Here is a 16,803-nt window from a genome sequence, read left to right on the forward strand (position 1 = left end):
ACTGGACACCAAACAAAGAAATCAAATGCCCCATGCCTGCTCTGTAGGTTGCAGCTAGAAAAACATGGGCCGTGAGGAGGCCACTGGGGCGTGCAGAGCTCCTGCAGTGACTTCTCATCCCCAGGCCTGCCTGTGAGAGGTCAGCACAGGCACATGTCTGGGCCAGGGTAGGGGAAGTGAAGAGCCCAAGAGGCATGCACAGGGCTAGTGTCAGACAGCAAGGCAGCCGTCGGCACCCTGGATCTGAGCACCCACACCCACTTGCTAGGGCAGGGAGGCAAGGCAGGTCCCAGGGAGGAAGGCGTACACACAAGAAACTGATAGGTGAATAAGCCATTTCAGCTTAGCATTGTGGGCAAGCACAGAGAAACAGATGAGTTTGAGAACGGTTTTTTAATTTTATTTTTTTTAAACTGAGCTACTATAAAACCAGTGAAACTAGTATACTTTTCAATTTACCGAGCCTCAATTGCTGCTTGCCCTCAATAAATAAGTGCATTGTTCTCTTCAAGGCTGCTTTGCTCTTAGGCTATCACTGGTTTTCCCTGAACTTCTGCTTTACAAGAATGTCCTGAGTGTAAGTCCAGAACGTCTAGAGCAGCAGGCGCCTTCTAGCAGAGGCTGCTGCAGCAGGCCCCGGGCAGGACCTGCCCACAGGATGTGAAATCACAGCATTGTCCGCCTCCCTGCCCAGCCCCTCTTCCCAACCTAGGCAAGCCCTGCACATCTGGCCACCACCTCACTGCAAAAGGCTGTGCTGTCAAACCTTTCAGATCCAAGAGAATGCTTCTTTTTTTTTATTGTCGTAAAATATATGTAACAAAATTTGCCATTCTAGCCATTTTTAAGTGTGAAATTCAGTGGCATTAATTACACCCACTATGTTGTGCAACCATCACCACCATTTCCCAAGCTTTTCATCTCCTCAACCAGGAACTTCTTTCCCGTTAAGCAGTAATTCCCATTCCTCCCTCCCCCAGCCCCTCGTAACCCCGAATCTACTCTATGTCTCTGTGAATTTGCCTACTCTGGATCTTTCATGTAAGTGGGATCATACAGTATTTGTCCTATTGTTTCTGGCCTCTTTTGCTTAGCACAGTGTTTTCACGGTTCAGCCTTGCTGTAGCATGTGTGAGAATGTGTAGGCACCACATTTCTGTCAATGGGAGAAAGGCTTCTTAATGGCTGAATCTCAGGCACAGGTGGAGACCCCAGGAGGAGGAGGCCTTCAGCGCGGGAGGCCTGCTGCCCACCCCTCCAGCCATACCTGACAAGCAGCCCTTTGCCTGCCCAGCGGCTCCTGTTGGGCACAATGGGGTTTCAGACAGTCTGTGGGTGGAGACGGCCATGCTTCGGCAGAAAGAACGGCAGACCGGCCATGGAGGAACCTGCATGCCCCTCACACAGGCAAGATGTGTGGCCTTGAATTAGCTCCCTCGCCTTCCTATCCCAAGGAGGCTGGGATTCGTGTCCTGGTTTTTCTGCCAGCCTTTTATATTCTCCAACTCATTGATGTCCTGAGAGGGCGATGCGGCAGGTGGTGCCAAGTGCTGCGGCTCTCGGGAAGTATTTGTGGCATGTTGAATACATGGGAGAAGAATAAGGCAGTGAGAGCTAAGGGGTTGCGCTTCCTTCGTCTCTCAGAGAATAGGCCAGAACCACATGTAGAGGTCTAGCTGATTAGTACTTAAGTTCTGAAGCAACTGGAGATACCATGTACGGCTTGAAGTATTACTATTGTGTTGATTGTCTTTTGTACATTGTACTGAGGTGGAATTACATAACTGGGCTTCTCATCAATTCTGCTTGGTGGAGAATTCTTGGCAGCTTCCGTAAGTACATTTACATATATCTAAGTGGGGACACACAGCCTATCTTGGTATGAGTTCTCACACCCTGGGTCTGTCACCCAGTGGATGTAGCCCAACAGTGTTCAGCACAGGTGGGTGGGCGTCCCCCAGCTCTACCATAGACATGGAGACAGGCGCTTTGGTCTCTCCAGACTGTCCTGGTCCCAAGAGATCTACCCTGGCATGTCTTCTGCTTACAAGGAGTCTGTGTTCCTCTAAAGCACAAATAATAATCTCATTAATGAAGGATGTTTTATTATAAAAACTATTTGTATTCATGGTGATCCTCAGAACAACGAGGAGAGGAAGTGAAGAAGAGGAACTCTTTATTCCGTCCCATGTCCTGAAATCTCACTGTGCCTTGGGCCGAACTGCACACACACACACAGGGCTAGGCAGCCTCCTTTGCCATAGTGTCTTGGAGGGACTTTGGAAGTCATCTACCATTTTGGAAATGGTATTCAGAGTTCCAAGAAAAATGAAAAAAACACAGATCCCTCAAATCTTATGCAGAATGCAGCAATAAAGCCAGTAACAGTCTTCCAGACTGGTCAGTAAGAGGTAGCTGCTGCCCTTGTGTGTATTCTTTGTCCACACCCTGTCATACTGGCTCCCTGGACCCTCTTCAACTGTTAGGACCCTTGGACACTCAGCATGTGGGTTCGTGGCATTGCTCTGGTTCCAGAGGGGATGGAGAGTCAAAGCCCCCTGACCTAGCCTTCCGCTTACCTGTACCTGTCCCGAGGCCCTCTGTGGAGGACTGGAGCTCTTTGCAGGACTGTAATTTTCTTAAGTCCTTTTGTGCAGGAGAAAATAACCCAGAGAAGTAGAGTGACTTGTCCGAGGACGTGCAGCCAGTTGGTGCCAGAATCAAAATTATTACCATCCTTCGAAGACTGTTCTCATCAGTAAAGACTTCATTATTATTCTCATTCTTGAGTCTTTGTTCTCAAGAAGCTTATAATATAGTTGAAAAGGGTAGCAATATATACGTGCGAAGGTAAGTGGAAAACTCAGATAGCCTGTACACAGCAGTGCCTAATTAACTCCTCAAGTGTTTAGAAGGCGTCATCATTTCTGGAACTGGGGCTCTCTCTCCACTGAACTCTTCTAAATATTCCTGACATGAGTGTGGCCATGGACCCCCAGTTGTCAGTAGCAGATCTAAGAAATGAACAGGGAGAGAAGGAAGAAAGGGAGAAAAGAAGGCAGAAATAGGAAGCAATAAAGGAAAAATGGATTTGAAGAGAAAGTGATAGAAAGGAGGAAGACGGCATCTGTGGACAAGGTCGTCAGCCTACCCCAAGGCTGACAGGGATCTACCCACTGTCAGAGGAGCAGGGTCCTCCAGGGGTGCCGGGGAATCCCGTCCCATTGTTGCACTGCTACAAAGAACTACCTGAGAATGGGTAATGTATAAGAAAAGAAGTTTAATTTGTTCATGGATCTGCAGGCTGTATAGGAAGCACAGTACCATCTGCTTCTGGGGAGGCTGCAGACAGCTTCCAATCAAGGCAGAAGGCAAAGGGGGAGCAGGCATATTTTTCACATGGTTAGAACAGAGCAAGAGAGAGAGTGGAAGGGGCAGGTGCCACACACTTTTAAATGACCAGATCTTACAGGAATGCAGAGAGCTCACATATCACCAAGGGGATGGGCTGAGCCTTTCATGAGGGATCCACCCCCATCACCCAAACACCTCCAACCCTAGGGATCACAGTTGAACATGGATCTAGGTGAGGTTATGCGTAAATGTTATTCTGCTTTTGCTCAGTCTGAAATCTCAGTCCTCACATTGCAAAATACAATCACCCCTTCTCAACTGTCCGCCCAAAGTCTTAAATCATCCGGCATTAACTCAAAAGGCCAGACTCATCTGAAGTCACAGGGCTGGAGGGCCCAGCAGGAGCAAGATGGAGGGTAAATCCCTTCCACCTATGGGCCTGTAAAATCAAAAGCAAGTTAGTTAGTTACAAGATACAATGGGAGTTTAGGCATTGTGTAAACATTCCTGTTCCAAAAGGAAGAGATTGATCAAAAGAAAGGAGTTACATTCCCCAGGCAAGTTCAAAACCCAGTTTGGCAATCATGAAGTTCCAGAATGACCTGCTTTGACTCCATGTCCTACATCCAGGGCACACTGGTGTGAGGGGTGGGCCCCCGAGGCTTTGGGCACAGCCCGTTTGCAGCTTTGAGAGTCTGGGTGTTTCCTTGCTGTTGGTCTGGGGTTCATTCTCTCTTCTGCAGTTGTTCACACCTCCTCTGCACTAACCAACCTTAACACTGAACTGTAGAAATGGGAGTCTTCATCTGTTCTACTTGGCTTCCAAAGTTTCCCAGTTCCCAAGATCACCAAAAGGGCCAGTTTGCACGCTAAATATTTGGGGCCTTCTCAATGAGCTCTGCAACCATCCAGGATTCAGGCGGACACACAGGTCTCTGGCTTCAGAGTTCAGGCATGAGGAGGGCTGCAGAATTGTGTATTCATGGAACGAGAGGCACTTGGGGCATCCACGAGAACAGTCTTTGACCAACTTTTTCTTTTCTTCACCCCATTCATACTTGCCCTTAGATGTTTCTGTGACAGCACAACATATGTTTTGAAGGAATTAACCAAGCTGTTTTGCTTGTTTATGTTTTTTGGTTTGTTTTTTTAAAACAATTCTAGAAGGGCAATCATGCCTCTAAGGTCTGAGTGAATAACACTGCTTGTTGTAACATTGAGTCAGCACATGCACACACACAGTGCACACACATGCTACACGGTGACTGTGTCACAGACTTTTCTGCAGCTGTCCTCTGGATTCCTGTTCAGACCCCTTCCTACTGGCTCCCTGGGCCCTTTCAGTTCTGTCTCAGACCATCAGACAATCAGGCATGAGGACTGTGCAACCAGCCATGTCTCTGGGAATAAGTGGGACCAGTGAACTGCATTTCTCCAGTACCCAGTCAGGCAAGATGGGATGAACAGACCTTTGGCTCGAAGGTCAGAAAGTCTGGTTTCCTGTCCTCTGGGTGTTTCTCCCTGGCTTCAGTATCTTGTCAGTATCCTAGTTTTTCAGATGAGGAGTGTAGTTAGATAACCTTTAAGTCTCTTTCTCTCTCATACTTAATGATTTTAAGTGAGGTCCTATAACTTCTGCTGGAGATAATTTCCCATAATGTGAAGGGGCTTTCTTGGGGATGAGGTTTCTGATGGGACACACATCCTGATTGGGATTTGTAGTGGCTGTTCTGTACTGATTTGGAGCCCAGCCTCTGTCCTTTTGTCTTTAGTCTGCCCACTCTCCTCTTTCAGCCCTCCCCTGCAAAGTGAATTCTGCTCTGGACCCCACCTCTGTAGGTCTGATCACCAGTATCTCCAATTCAGCAATTTCATAACTGATGTCTCTACCTTCCTCCAAAACCCCTCTTCCTCTTCTTGAAGTCCCCTACTGCAGTGAGAGGCATCACCATCCACACAGTCACCCAAATTAGAAACCTCAGGGAGGGGGCATTGCACATCTCCGTACTGCCTCTTCACTCAACCCCTACGTGCAACCAGAAAACAAAGCACATGCTTTCTTCTCTCAAATCCACCTACGTCTCACCAAACCCACTATCTCTACCTTGGCTCCAGCCTCCATTATCTCTGCATGGGTCACTCCCCTACCCTTAACCCCATCACCCATTCTCCAGCCGGTGCAGGACGTATTTCGCCAGATCATTCCCATTCTCCTCAGAATAAAACCCAAGCATCCAGGCATAGCCACGAAGTTCCTGGTCATCTTGCTCCTGCTGGGCCCCCCAGCCCTGCTACTTCAACACTTCACTCCAGCCAAATCAAATATTTGCATAGCAGAACTGTCCATACTTTCCATCTTCTTAGTTCACTCTCCACCTGCAATGCCTGATCCCCTCCACAGCCCTACCCCCCTACCCCCAGCCCCTAAGCTTCTTCACCTGGACAACTCTTTATCCTTCGAGATTCAGCTTGAAGAGTCTTACTTTGGGAAGTCCATCCATAGCCAGCTGTGCCTGCCTCTAGAGCACCATGTACTCATTGTATTGGAATCATCTGTCCATTTGCCCCACATTGTACCAGTACATCCTTGAGGTCTATTTCTGAGACTTTTTCCTCAAAAGTCCAGCACCCAACACTTACATAAACATGTGTGTGAATGCTTGAGTTAATGTTGAATGATCACTGTCAGGTGGGACAGATCCCTCTGGGTCTCTACATGTTCTATGCCAGGGTGCGGGACATATGTTACGTGGCATGGATCAAGGAGTAGGCTTTATTGGGAGAATTTGCCAAGGCCAAAGGCCAAGAAGAGAAGTCACATCCCCCAACCCTTCCATCTCAAAAAGAGATATGCCAGGTCCAGGATGCTGCTGGGCCTAGTGGAGGACCCCCACTACACCCTCCAACCCCATGACTCTCTCTTTTTATAGGGAAATTAAGCAAGAGAAAGCAGCCTATCAATGAGGGAATAAGCAGACTGCTTGGTACTGGGCAGTCTGGACTAGGGGTGCCAGCTGTTTACAGGGGTTGTCTGGGAATTCGTTTCCCAGCGCATAGGGCCCTCAGAGCCTTCAGGATATTGCTGCTGTCTCTGCCAGGAGGGGAGAGGGGCTCTGTGCTTGAGTGCCACCTCTTCTGGAGGGCTCATTATCTAGACAACCCAGAGTGAGCTACAGGGTCACTTTATGACAATCCAACAAGTTGTGCCACACTGATCATGAATGACTGAGGGGACAGATGGGTGGATGGATGGATGGCTGAGTGGGTAGATGGTGGGTGAGTAGATGAGTAGACGGATGATCAGGTAGATGAATGAGTGGGTGGGTGAATGGATGAATGGGTAGATGGATAGATGGGTGAATAAATATATAGATAGGTGGGTGGATGGGTGGATGAATGGATGGATGGATGGATATATATAGGTGGGTGGGTGGGTGGATGTATAGATGGATGGATGGATGGATGGATGGATGGTGAGTAAGTATATATGTATGGGTGGATGGGTGGATGAGTGGGTGTCTGGATGGGTAGATGAATGAGTGGGTGGGTGGACTGACAGATGGATGGATGGGTGGGTCAGTGCGTGGATGGATGGATCGATGGATGGACAGATAGGTGAATGGATGGATGGATGGACAGGTGGGTGAATGGATGGATTGATGAATGGGTGGGTGGCTGGCTGGCTGGCTGGTTTGAGAGTGGGTGGGTGGGTGGGTGGGTGGATGGATTAATGGATAGGTGAGTAGGTGGAAAGATAGTGCAGGGGTGGAAAGATAGTAGACTGATGGGTGGATGGACAGGTGGGTGAATGGATGGATGAATGTATGAGTAGTGGGTGGGTAGGTGGGAGGGTGGGTGGATTGGTAAGTGCATGGGAAGATGGATGAATGGATCAGTGAATGGGTGGATGGATGGATGGATGGATGGATGGATGGATGGGTAGGTGGATGGATGGATGGGTGGGCAGGTGAGTGAAAGTGTGAAAGCAACTAGCACATATGAAAGCACCTGTCACCCAATGGATACCCAACTTGTGTTTGTTCCCTTTTCCCCTTTCCTTTCCTTTCTTTCTCATCTCAGCTTCAACTGTCTCAGAATGCAGAAAGAGTTGGCCCTGTCATCTGGTGGCAGACATGAAAGCTCTGAACCAACATGTGTTGGGGATGAGGAGATGGGCTGAGTGGCTGTGTGACAGCACCTCCATTCCCATTCCCACAAACATTCTTAGGTTCTCCTGTGCTGTTTTGTCTCATGTTTTCTTCTTCAGCACTGCCCTAGTGTACATTTTAACCCAACATCATTTGACTTTAAAAGATTGGAGCTTCCCACACACTGTGATTTGTTCCTGGGTCACAACTCCAAGACAGCTGCCTCCCTAGACCAATTGCGTGGCCCAAAAATGGGCAGGAAGGGAAGGACGAGTCTGCGTCTGAGATATTGATTAATTCTGACCCCTGTACTCCCTTCCCACTGCCTCTGCATGATCTGGGCCTTCATCAGCATAGGAGCCAGTGGTTCTTCAGGGTACCTCAGAAACACCTGGAAGTTGTCTACAATGCACATTTCCAGACTTTGCAGCCAGAAGATCTATTTCGGTTGGTCTGGGTAGGACCCAGAATTATATAGTTTTTAACTTTGCATCCTCAAACTGCCTCACAGTGAGGCTGGCACTCCCTACATGCCCAGGAGATTGTGATGGAGTGAATGGGAGCTCAGGGTACTGGTATGGCCTGATGGCCCTGCTTTGGAGGACCATCCCAGCTGGCCAGGCAGGAGGAGGTGGACCTTTGTGGGCAACACCCCTCCTTCAGAAAGTGGGTGAGCCTGGAGCACCCCCTCACTACTGCTCCCATATGCACATACCAGAGCTCCTTCTGACCTGGCAGAGGAGGGGAAAATGGGTCTAGAGGTTCTAAGCCAAGTGCCCACTGGGGACTGTGAATAGGCCCACCCCACTCCGGAGGGCCTGTGCCCAAATGCAATGTGGATGGGTGTTTCATGGCTCCAGTGAGGGATAGCTGAGGCTTCTGCAGAGGTGAGCAGTGGAGCATGAAGACATCCAGGCAGCCTTTGCCTGGTGGAGGCCATTAAGGCTCTGCACTTGGGATGGGAGTGTGGGAGAAAGCAATTAATGGTGAGGGAAGTGCATGAATCAGCACAGAGTTGGCTCGCTCTAATTGAGTCAACGAATTTGTCCTGTTCACACTGGGCTCCCAGGGATGGGAGCTGCATCCTTAAATGCAAAGCCCTTCTTCAAGGTGGCAGGGGATGAAGAAGACTGTCCTCTGCCCCTCGAGGAAAGAGAGGGGCTCTTTCCATTCTGCACCCCACCCAGTGCCTGCCTCCATCCTCAAAATGCTGATTTTCTTTGCTGAACTGTTCTATGTCTTTGGACAGAAGGTTTTATTTTCTCAAGAAAGAGATTTCACATTTCTGGATGAGTGTATGTAAGCAAGTTGCCTCTGTTCGTGTTGCTCTAAAGGGTTCTTCACCATCTCCATTTCTTTGCAGCTGCGTTTTCCCTCTGTCTTTTGGAGGAGCTCAGCTAGTACACTCCCCAAAACCAAGTCCGCTGTCTTCAGGGCTTGTTCCTGAAGTTGTGGCACAATTTTCCAGGAGCTCTGCTTTAGCTTGTTCTCTTTTTGCCCTGACATTGTTTCCCTTTAGATGAATTCTCTTCTGGGGTGGCACAATAAAATGTCAACTGATTAAATAAAATATTTTGAAAAATATATAATTTTTCCACCAGTCTGATGTTTACATTTAAATGGGGGACCTTTGAAGCAAAAATAAAAATCCTGTAATCCCCAGTAGCTTGGTGCTGTCACGGCACAACAGGCTGTGGAGTTGCTAATTTGGCCTGAGTGTCCCCATTTGGTCCCACGACAGAGGGGGCAGCATTTTCTTCCAACTACTTGTGAGATCTGCTGGTTCCGAACTTTCTAAATCCCCAACCTAATGACTTATTTTTCTCTCTTTTCTATTTTTGTTTCCTAGGAACGAGTGGAATATCTCTTTCTCATAATTTTTACGGTGGAAGCATTTTTAAAAGTAATCGCCTATGGACTCCTCTTTCACCCCAATGCCTACCTCCGCAACGGCTGGAATCTCCTAGATTTTATAATTGTGGTTGTGGGGTGAGTATCACTGCCTATCTCTTTCCCTTTACCTTACTAGTGTTGCAGGACTTTTCCTTAGTTTAGCTGAAGACGGAGTCCTTGTCACACAGCCACAAAAATTTAGGCTCGCAGATGATTTGGAGAGTGAGAAAAATGAGATTTATTTTGCAAAAAGGAACAGAAAGGGAAACAGGGACTCTTAGCAAAGTGAGAGTATGCTTCCTGCCCACGGGCTTCCCGCCTGCAGATTGAATCCCAGGTTCCACCCAGGAAAAGGAGGGGTCAGGCTTCTCCCTGCTGCAAAGGGGGTGAACTTCTGTGGCCCCACCCCAGTGTGCACTCCTCCCAGTGTGCAGGCTGGCTGGAGTTTCTCTGGGGACCCCTTCCCACCTGGCTGTCTCAAAAGTACATCCCTCTTCTTCCTTCTGTATTATCTCTTTTCGTTTCGTTCTAATTGTGCTGGGCTTCAGGCAAGAAGAAATGATACATGAAAATCACTTTGATTTCAGACTCCCCTTAGAGGGACAGGGGCTATGACCCAAGAGCACTCCTCTCCCCTGCTCCCACAGAGGCATGCACACATGGGTGGACCTGAGTGCTCCTAATGGAACCCAGACTGCTCTGTGCTGCTAAGGAGAGCCCCCTGCGTAAGGACTTTCATTTCATCTCAGACCACATCTGGCCCTGCAGTTCCTCTGACAGTTTCCCTGCTGTCTCGCTGAGCACATTTGCGGCAGCTCAGCAGTGAGCATGCAGCCTATAGGTGTGGGGTGATGGTGGGGGTGCATGGGCTGTGCCTGTGCTCTGGACTCATACAGAGGCCTCATCCCCATCCTCACTCTATAGGGGGCCTGGTTCTATGGCCCCAAGAAACCAGCCTGCTCAAGACAGGTGGATGAGAAGGAGACAGGGAACTATGAAAGGCCAAGATGACAGGTAAGCAAACCCCAATCAAATGCTGCTTCCCCCAAACACCTTGCTCCAGTATAGCATAAGATAAGGTAGAGTCAGTCTAAGCTTTCAAAACCGCAACACAGAGAATCTTGAATAAAATGTAGAACTGATCTCCTTCTACATAAGTTGGTAACCTCACAAAAAGTTTCTCCATAAAATATTTGTACCTAACAGGCCTACGTACACTGGTGAAGTGTAATTTATTAAAACACAGTTGATGAAGGTCCAATAACACATCTGTCTTGTAATAGGATGGAGCCCACTGCAGCAGATTTTACCTGGAGAACAAGCCGGCTGCTTTGGGCTAGTCCCTTGTTACTCTGACCCCAGTGAGTGCTCAAGTGGCTGCCACCTTGGACTCTCCCTCCCTTGGAGTCCTGGCAGTCTGCAGAGTCAAGGTCAGAATGTCAGGAACTCTTTATCCCAGAAGCCTATTTTTGGAGGATCCTTTTGTGCCATCCCGGAGGAGACACAGCCATTGTGGACGTCTCCAGAGCACCCGCCATTCACCATCTTGTGGGAGTGCCTGGTCTTTACTGCAGGAAGTAACGCAGGAGGACATCGAGATCATTTGCAAGTTATGTCCTCATCTCTGGCCATCTGGATGGCTCATAACGTTGTTTGGAAACACATTGGGTTTTTAAAATTTTGTTCCCTGACCAGTGAATGATGCACTGTGGCCACATGAACCTCAGGGGTATTTGGGTGATACGACGGGCACTAAGGTTATTAGCATTATTATCCAGGTCTAGCTCTGGCGCGGGACACTTGGAGTGTGCATGCAGATTTTGCTGCTGCTTCTCATGCCAGAATATACAAGGAGTGGCTAAACATGTGCCTTGAACACTGCAGTAAACCACAGCAAGAGTCCTTAAGGTGGGTTGTTCCAAAGGCCCCTAAGTCCTTTTTAGAATTCAGCATCTTTCTCCAGGCCTCAGTCTTCTGGGAGCCTTTTGCACATACATAGAAAAGAGCCTCGGGAATGAGAGCAGATGCTTCTTGGACAAACGGAGGGATGAGGGTGATTTGCAGGGAAGAAATTTGTTTAGGCAAAATTTTGGAATTTTGGATTGAGTTGCAGTGGATTATATGTGCTTTGCCCCATATGTGGTCTTACTTAAATCATGAGTCAGGGGAACAGAGACAAGAAATATAGGTACCAAGCAGGAACCCTAGGAGTGGGGGGCCCTGCCTGGGTTGCACAGGGAGGGAGTGCAGTGGAGCATCTCTGGGCCACATTTGGTGCCTCACCTGCAGCCTGTCTAGACCCGGCTTCATCCCTTAGACTCCTCCCCACAACCGGAGGCAGCCAGACTTTTTTGGGGGGTCAGCCCTGATTCCAGTTGCATCCCCCTGGGGTCTAGGCCATGAGGCTGATGAAGGGAGGGAGGCGTCCAGATGTCTCCTCCTGTTTCTGGGCCACAGAGTTCATGATGCCAGCAGTTCCCCAGCTCGTGGTTGGTCTTGCACTGGGCCATATTTGGCACCTAGTTTCTCTTCTCCTAAGGGCTCTTCATCCTGTCTAAAGCAGCCCATCCTTGTAGTGATCCCCCATCACTGGTGGGTGCAGCTCACCACCTCTCTTCGGCCCACCTCCTTTTCCTACTTCCTTTGCAATATTAAATGGGTGCCCCTTTGCTTCCCTGTGTCTCTTGGGAAATATGGAAATATCTGCTATCCTTGGCCCCTTCTCTGTAGCTGTAGGGGAAGGTTTCTCATGGCCTCCTACAAAGCTGGGTGGGGGCTGACACCCTGGAGAAAGGTGGACCTGCCTGCCTGAGTGCCAGGCTGAGAGTCTCATCTCTACATTGCTATTCTGGTGGCACATGAATGACAAGTAGCATTTATTTCCTTCCTAAAGCAGAGGACCCTTGGTGGTGGGATTGCTGAATAAACATGGAGGGACTGTGGCAGCCTCAGATCTACCTCCCCCTCCCCAGGGACCACAGACTCCTCAGTGGATCTTCTGCTAAGGAGGTTCCATGCCAGATAGTGAGGCTTGATTGCATCCCTGCCTCCCCAGCAGGGTGGTGGCCCTGCCTTTTGCATTCTCTGGGCTCATGATCATTCTACAGCCTCACAATCCTTTTCTTCTAAAAGCTCCACTGCCTGGCTACAGATCTGCCAAACACACCTCCAAAAGCAATCCTCTGGCCAGGCATCCACGTCAGAGGCCAGCCCTTAGGGACCAGTGGGCACCGAACAGTGGTTTCGCCTTCAGAATGTTTCATTGAGGAGAAGTACAGCAGCCACTCCCACACCCATGTTTGAATTTTCTGTCCCTTCAAAATTAAAAGCAGATACTTAATAAAGAGTCTCAACTTGAGGCAGGAGTTAAAGGAAAGTTGTCTAAGCTCCACTCCCTTCGCTGAATACTATTGGGTGAACATCTTTTACTCTGATGAGCATGTTGCTTTCTTCCAGGAAACACTGGGAACAAAATCTGGTTTGCATTTGGAAATGTCGTTTGACAAATTTGCAAACTGGTCTTCATTTCCCCAGGTTTCAGTGATCTGGGCTTCAATGGAAAGAGTGTTTCCCTTGTGGAGAAAGGAGCGCACTCCCCCCATCCTGGCAACTTCTGCCTAGGTTTCAAGGCCTCGCCAGCCAACATCAGGAGCCATCAAGTTGCCAGGCTGGGAGACACTGCAGATACAGCCTGAGCAGGGTTGTGAAACTTCATTTAGCTATGGAGTCCACTGTCAGAGTCTCACTCAGAGGTCCAATATACAGACCAGATAGAAGGGGAGCTGCTCTGGACTAGAGGAGCCAGAACCCCAGTCACTCAGCCACTCAGCGCCTGGGGGCCTCCACAGAGCTCCGTTTCTAGGCCAATCCCCTCACAACTCAGCCCTGCTTGGCCCTGAGCTTCTGCTAATGCTTCTGGCTAATCTCCCAGCTGCAGCCTCCCATTTCTAGATCCAGTTACCTGAGCATAAGTTACTTAAGAATTCAAGCCTGTTGCTCCTGAATGAAAGTTGCCCTGTCTCACAGTTCAGATGTGATATGGGGACCCACTCCTAATACCTGGGCTCCCTCCTTGATCCCAGGCCCCACTATTGAAGAAACATGACCCAGCGTGCACTGCACTCTGCTGGCAATGAATCCATAGCGTACCCTCTGGGTATAAAGGTATAAATTTCCCATCACACAGGACGCCCTGCACACACTTTTCCCTATTTTTCTCAGTCACTGTGAAATGCCCCAAATTCTTGGGCCATCCCTCGTCACCAGTACTTCTGTTCCCATGTGGCTCTGCGCATCCTCTGATCTCAGCCCTCCTTTCTTACCACCCCACTGTGGAAACCTTCCCACTGTGTCCTCCGATTCCCATAGTACCCTGCCTGTTCAGGGTCAGCCAACTTTTCTGTAAGGACCAGATGCTGTCTTCATCTTTGTGAGCCATGCAGTCTCTGTTCCAGCCACTCCACCCTGCCCAGCAGCAGGACAAGAGCAGCTTCTCCATCAGTGGGTGTAGCTGAAGTCCCACAAAACTTTATTTATTAAACAGGGGCCCAGTTCTCAGCTTCCTTGTGGTCACTTCCTGATTCTCCCCTGGGCACAGCTTTCCCTGCACTTCCTCTCTCAGAAGCCGCCTTCCACCGCACCAGGTTGCTAGGTCTGAGGGGGCCCTGCCAGCTCCTTATTTCTGCTCCACTGCCCCCTCCCCCCGGAGCCGTCCAGTTTTGACATTTGTGTCATCCAGACCCTCTATGCCTTACTTCTCCTCTTTACCACAGCCTTCTGCAGACCTTTGAGTCACCCCTCCTTGTGCCTTGAGGATGTGGGTTCTTGGCTCCCTCTACCTCACTCTAACCTCACTTCTCCATTTTCCCTCCAGTAGCTTCTTGGTTCCTGGGTATCTGCCTTCTGGGGAGCCTATTTCAATAGGCCCACTCCCATGCATATAGCCAATATCCCTGTCACCACTGATAACACCTCCCCATAATCCAGAATCTAACATCCTGCTGTCTAACCAGCACCACCATCTTTCCAGTCCCCTCCCTCTCTCACCCTGACTCCCATGGTCCCTTTATCCTACCACATGCTTCATCCCTGTCCCCATGTCCACCCTCCTTCCAGCAAGCTCAGACGCCATGCGCCACTGCTGCACTCACTCACTTGCATTTATACTCAGCTTTCTTAGTCTTCTCTCTGTTTATCTTGCACACCTGGAAAAACACCAACCCTAATCAAGTCCAACCAACTGGAGATCTGCTCGGTACCTGGAAAGGGTCAAGAAATCTGCAAAGCTGAGCAGGGTCTCACTTTACACTCGTGACCTCCAACCTCCAACAGGCCCTTGGTGATACCTGAGGGCCCTCCTGCTTTGTCCCCACTCCGTTCACCCTCTGCTTTTTGAGATAACTTTCAGCACCCTTGCCTCTCTCTTTAAACTTCCCATCTCCTTCCCCTTTCCCATTTTCGGCCAATGGCCCTGTTCCCCAGTTCTCTGAGAAAGATGCAATCAGAAGGGAAATTTCATATGTTCCCACAACCATGTGTCTATGCTGACAATGTGCCTTCTTACTGAACCACGACACACAGCCCTGCCCCTGCACAGCTGGACACCCTTCATGTGCACCGACTGCCTCTTGCCAGTGAAGGGGCTCTGTCCTACCAGCAACGGTTCCTTCTTGCTTCTGTGTCTTCACATCTCCGCCTCTGTTAGATGAGTCCCAACACATGGAAAAATGCTGTCCTATCTCCCATTCAAAAAACAAAACCCTCTTGACTCCACACCCACTTCTAGTAGCCCCCCTTTTTTCTCTGGTCACTTAGACCAAAATTTCTCAAAAGAGTTGTCTATATGGTAGCCACATGTGGCCATTCAGTACTTGAAGTGTGGCTAATCTGAATTGCAATAATAATAAGTATAAAATATACAGCATATTTCAAAGATAATTTAGTACATAACAAGGAATGACAAATGTCTCATGAACACTTTTTTATATTTATTTCATGTCGAGATGATGATATTTTGACTATATTGGGTTAAATAAAATCTATGATCACTGTCAATTTCATTGCTTTTACTTTTCCATGTGGCTACTGGCAAAGGTAAATTACACATGCAGCTCACACTCGTGGCTTGCATCATCTTTCTGTTGGCTAGGGCTGTCCATCCTCACCGTCTCCAACTCCTCCCATACTCTCTTGAACCTGTGTCTGCTGGGCTTTGTCCGCATCACTCCACCAGCACAGATGCCTTCAAGGTCTGGATGGTCTTCATGTTGCGAGAGCCAGCGGTCAGTGTTCAGCCATGCCCCTGCAGCATGTGACACCACCGCCTGTTCACTGGCCACTCTCTTCATGTGGTGCCATTCTCTCCATGTATCCTGCTCTGCAAGCCATCCCTCATCCATTTTTCTTGTTGCTCTCTCCTCTCTTGCCCCCTCCATGTGGGAGCACTGCAGGGTTGAGTCCTTTCACATCCTCACCTTCTGCGCTGGCTTCCTATGTAGTCACATACAATTTGACTTTAAATATGAACTATCCAACTATTGCACTTTTGTCTCTAGCTTGGACCTCCCCACTAACCTCCAGACACAGAACCAACTCAAGACATGCATTTGATGTCCAAGCAACAGCTCAGATTTCAAGTTCTCAGCAGAACCCTTGATATCCATTCCACCGTATCTCATCCTTTCTGTTGCTCACGCCCAAACTGTTGGAATCTTCTCTGATTACCCTCTCTTTCTCACACCTCACATCTAGTCCATCAGCCAGTGCCACCAGTTTTATCTTAAGATGAATCTGATATCCACCTTTTCCTCACTACCTCCAACACCACCACATGTTCTGAGCCACCAGCGTCTGCAGCAGCTGGTCTCTGGCCTCGCCCCTGACAGGCAAATTTCCCACAACAGCAGAGTGATTCTTTTAGACCTGTAGTTAGATCATGTCACTCTCCTGCTCAAAGTCCCCCAGTGGCTTCTGACTCAGAGAGGAAACCAAGCACCCGGTGGGGTTCCCTGTTTCCTCACCGACTTTCTTTCCCACGGTTCTCCCCTTCCCTGCCCTGCTCCAGCCACGCTGGTTGCTGTTGTTCTAACGCACACCCTGCTCCTCCCTCGGGCCCCTGCTGTCCTGCTTCCTGTGCCTGGAACAGTCTCCAGATAGCTAGGTGGGTCCCGCTCTCACTTCCCATAGGCCTCTGCGCAGGGATCATCTGCAGAGTTTTTTGTGCAGACTTCTCTTGTGGGAAGGAAGGCGGCCCCCACCCAGTCTCTGCAGAGCCCCTCCCTGTTCCTCCTCCTCAGCACTCATCACTCTAAGCTGCAGTATCTGTTTACTGATTGCTCAGTTTATTGTCTGTCTCCCTGCGGGAATGTAAGCTCCTTGAGGGGAAGGGCTTTCTCTGTTTTGCTATAGC

General features: G+C 49.2%; 1 protein-coding gene across 31 annotated transcripts in view; it reads left to right on the forward strand.

The window, feature by feature from the left end:
- CACNA1C (calcium voltage-gated channel subunit alpha1 C) overlaps positions 1-16,803 on the forward strand; it is a 705,432-nt gene that overhangs the window by 456,897 nt on the left and 231,732 nt on the right. For all 31 annotated transcript variants that reach the window (XM_017545494.2, XM_017545500.2, XM_017545495.2 and 28 more), the window contains exon 4: positions 9,352-9,491. In XM_017545494.2, coding sequence (XP_017400983.1) covers positions 9,352-9,491 — 140 coding nt within the window. The remainder of the gene's footprint in view (positions 1-9,351; positions 9,492-16,803) is intronic.

The sequence above is a fragment of the Cebus imitator genome, unplaced genomic scaffold (genome assembly GCF_001604975.1).
Source record: "Cebus imitator isolate Cc_AM_T3 unplaced genomic scaffold, Cebus_imitator-1.0 Scaffold179, whole genome shotgun sequence".
NCBI classification, from domain to species: domain Eukaryota; kingdom Metazoa; phylum Chordata; class Mammalia; order Primates; family Cebidae; genus Cebus; species Cebus imitator.